The sequence below is a fragment of the Beta vulgaris genome, chromosome 3 (genome assembly GCF_026745355.1).
Source record: "Beta vulgaris subsp. vulgaris cultivar EL10 chromosome 3, EL10.2, whole genome shotgun sequence".
Classification (NCBI taxonomy): domain Eukaryota; kingdom Viridiplantae; phylum Streptophyta; class Magnoliopsida; order Caryophyllales; family Amaranthaceae; genus Beta; species Beta vulgaris.
In genome coordinates, this window is record NC_079204.1 from 12,945,361 (window position 1) to 12,949,489 (window position 4,129).

General features: G+C 29.8%; 1 protein-coding gene across 1 annotated transcript; it reads left to right on the forward strand.

The window, feature by feature from the left end:
- The first annotated feature begins 2,291 nt into the window (after positions 1 to 2,291).
- LOC104888927 (transcriptional regulator SUPERMAN-like) lies at positions 2,292 to 3,793 on the forward strand. Its single transcript, XM_010674042.3, has one exon. The coding sequence runs from the start codon at positions 2,292 to 2,294 to the stop codon at positions 2,988 to 2,990; it is 699 nt and encodes a 232-aa protein (XP_010672344.1). The 3' UTR covers positions 2,991 to 3,793.
- Positions 3,794 to 4,129: the final 336 nt, after the last annotated feature.

Genomic DNA, 4,129 nt, shown 5'->3' on the forward strand with positions numbered 1-4,129 from the left:
GCTTAATTGAAAATCAACAAATATGGGGTATTTTTTTGTGTCTTAAATGATTATCCGACTTAGAACCAGAATCCGAGAAATAAATATTTATACATTTGCAGAGATGAATCGGAAACATGCAATTGTTATCCCAAGTCTTTCTCAATACTACTCCTTCAGTCCCTTTTCGTTTTCCTTATTTTTGTTCACTCTTTATTTTTAGTTGAATGGAGTTCATAAAGACAAAAGTTGTGTGCTTAAAGGGACAAACTCAGCAGGACAAATCAAAAAGGAAACTTTAGAATATGAGGAGTTAAATTAGTGGAGTAGATGATAATAGAGTTAAAAATTTGATTAGCTTCATACCTATAAGTTTATGGTGAACCCATACGGAAGTTCACTTGTAGATAGTCCAATTTACAAACTAATTTTCTGAAAAAATGTAACTTTATAAATTTAGAATATATATATATATATATATATATATATATATATATATATATATATATATATATATATAGGAATGAGATCTCGTGAAAACTATCTTTAGGCTGAAAACTGAAAACAAGGGTAACTTTTAACCCCTTTAGGGTAACTTTTAACACTTTTAGGATAACTTTTGCCAGTTTTGGGGTAACTTTATTATATTAAGGGTAGTTGTATATATTTGAAGGATAACTTTATTTATTATAAGACTAAATATTACCACTTTTAGGATAATTTTTACCGTTTTTAGGCTAACTTTTAGTAATTTTAGGGTAATTTCATATATATTTCAAGGGTAACTTTATGCACTTTTAGGGTAACTTTATATTGCGTGTTTATGAAATCTTATGGTTACATTACTTGGATGTTGTTGCTTTCTCTGATGTAAAACTGATAATTTTAATTTTCCTAATCTTTCGTTTCATGTGGTATTGTCTACTTTTTACTTTTGGTGTTCTCTCTGTTATTTTTATCTTGTTCATTATGGTGTAGCATACTCTATCTTTATTAGTTTCCAAAAATTGTTATTAGTTGCTGTATTAAAGCTCTTTGTTACCCCCTCTCACTAACATATATTTGGCGAAATTCATACAACCTATTAGCTCAATTGGCAAAACATTGTGTAAGACACAACGATGTAGGTTCGAATCCTTCATAGGTTTAACTATAATCAAAGTTAAAATAAGTTACCCTTAAAATCTAAAAAGTTATCCTAAAAATGGTAAAAGTTACCCTAAAAGTGGTAATAGTTACTCTTATAATAAATAAAGTTACCCTTGAAATATATAGAACTACAAATATAATAAAGTTACCCTAAAACTGACAAAAGTTACCCTAAAAGTGTTAAAAGTTACCCCAAAGGGCTTAAAAGTTACCTTGTTTTCAGTTTTCAGATTAAGAGCTGTTTTCAGCGAATCCTACCCCTATATATATATATATATATATATATATCATTTAATTTTAGAATGAGTCTCGTCTGATATGTAAGGTACACACGTCTTGCCTTCCTTCAATTCTAAAGAAAGGAGGCGTGGAATGAGTAGGTGATTTGAATCTTAATGTGACAAAGCATAATAAAATGGGAATATATTATTAAATATACAAGCATACTAATCAAAATAATAATTCATTATTCTCTATACACTTTATAGTTCGCCACCATTAACATATTTCACGTTAATCATAATTAGTGATTTATATGTACAGAAAACTTATTTTTGTGAGATAATGTTAAATTTGATTTCTTCATAATATTAATAATTCATAGTTTTTACTCATTAATAATTTAATATATTAACGATTAATATAAATGTTTACAAACGTAAAGGTCAAATTGCATAGATTAAATGAAAAGAAACATAAATGGTAAATAATAGTCCACATTCGATCAATTCGTTACAATATCAGGTTGTACGATTATATAATATCTCTATTTTTTAGATTCAACATTTGATTATTTTAATACACCGGACAAAAAAAAACGAACATCGCATCTAAAAAATAGAGTATATTTTTTTATAATTTAAAAAATAGAGTATATTAATGAAGCTTAATTAGTTAGAAGATCGGAGACGTCATAATTGAAAACAGAAGAGGAAGAAGAACATCCGCTGGATGGATTGCTGGATTTGGCAAGAGTTCATAAGATGGCAATTCACAAAAACCAAGGTTTCACTTTTAGTAAAGTTGCTGACCTGATTGATAAATACTCCTACACCAGTCCATCTAGCTCTCCAACAAAATCAAAATAAAAAGAACTCCCTACATTATGTTTCTCTCTTAGCTTATATAAACACACCATCTTCAATTTCTACCTCAAACCTTCAATGGATAGAAGAAATACAATTAACAATAGTAGCATATATTTTTGCTACAACAACAACAACAACAAAGTAAAAAATGTATGGGAATCATGTCATAATGATGATGATGATGATGATGGAAAGTATTATTATGTAGATGATGAGGGTTTAATGATGATGGAATGGCCTCCAAGGTCATATACATGCAGCTTTTGTAAAAGGGAGTTTAGATCTGCTCAAGCTCTTGGAGGACATATGAATGTTCATAGAAGGGATAGAGCTCAATTAAGGCAGCTTTCTCTAATTACTCCTAATTCAACCCCTATCAATACTATTAATCTTAATCTTCCTCCTAACCCTTATCATATGCTTTTCTCACCACCACCACTAAAACCAGCCAACATCCAACCTTTACGCACATCATCATCCAGTTCGGCTCTACGACCGTCGTCTCCCTTGGTAGTTGAAGCTTCTTCACCATCTGATCTTATCACTAAACAACAATTTGAGTGTTATAAGAGACTAAACAATTTGGAGAAAGCTCCTCCTAGTTCATATGGTGAACAAAATTATAGTAATATTGGAGGGTTTGGTTTGAAAAGTAAAGAAGGTTTGAACAAAAGAAGAGAGTTTTTTAGGTTGGATTTGGAGATGAATCTCAATGTTGCTGATTGTGTTTTCAAAGAGGATTTAGACTTGGAACTTCGTCTGGGTTACAACTGATTTATTCACATCAAATCATCTTTAATTTCGCTGCTTTCTTGTTCCTTTTTTTTTTTTTGCCCTGGCTGTTTTTGAAGAATTATTATGCATTTTAAGTATTATTTATGTTCTTTATCATTGTAGTTAAATACTACAGATCTTCTACTTTACAATTAATGCTTTTTTCTGAGCTTAGTTTTCCCACCAAATATATCTGTGTTGTTGAAATGATCAATCACCTTGTTTCTTAGCACTGATAGTTTGTTTAGCATTAATAGAACTATCAACTTAGCTAAAGAAAATATTGATTAGGTACTCCACTGGTTTAACTAGAATGTCGTTATTTATAATAATAACCTAGCTAGTACTCCTAAGAAGTTAAACAAGCTACTGAGTGTTTTTATCAGACGCACGTTGTCAAGGGTTCTAAAGCCCTTTTCTTGTTCTTATATTATTACTAGTTTTGAAGCCCGTGCGTTGCACGGGTTGTTTTTTATATATTTTTTTGTTATTTTTTCTTAACATTATTGATTTTGTGTGACTGTAAAATGAGATTTTTCAACACGATTTGATTTACATACTTCATCTGTTCCTTTTCCATTGCAATAATCACCACTTTGGGCACTTTTACTTATCTATTTGGACCAATCAACTTTTAGTAAAAAAAAAACAACTTTAATTGTCAATATTACCTTTACTTTATGTTAATAGTTAGATGGATTATTGGCTATGAAATTGCATAAGAGATTCTGATTTGCATAGTTGATTCATAAAGCTAGTAAAATTCATACCATTATAGGTATGAAAGAGTATAACCTTGAATAAATTCTGGGTTAATTGTCGTTCAACGTCTTTTTCTTGCTTCTCGTGATAAGTTTGGATCAGAATATTGGTGAGCCATTGTTGTAAGTTGTAGTGTTGTAAGTATATGGAAATGGTCAATTGTTAGCTAAAAATGCATATTTATAGTAGAGTGAATCATAGCCGTAGAGTGATAAACTCTTATCTCTCAAACTCTAACTTTTGTTATCTCTCAAACTCTAAATTTTATTATCTCTAAATTAATAAGATGATGTTGCAATTAGATAATTTATTTGGGATATGACCATGAGATATTTTTGATGAGGTTTCCTTTGATTTTTTTTCCAGTTGAAACAAAT

Bases quoted from the DNA above. Each gene is read 5' to 3' on its own strand.
- LOC104888927 (XM_010674042.3), top strand. From the start codon at position 2,292: ATGGATAGAAGAAATACAATTAACAATAGTAGCATATATTTTTGCTAC.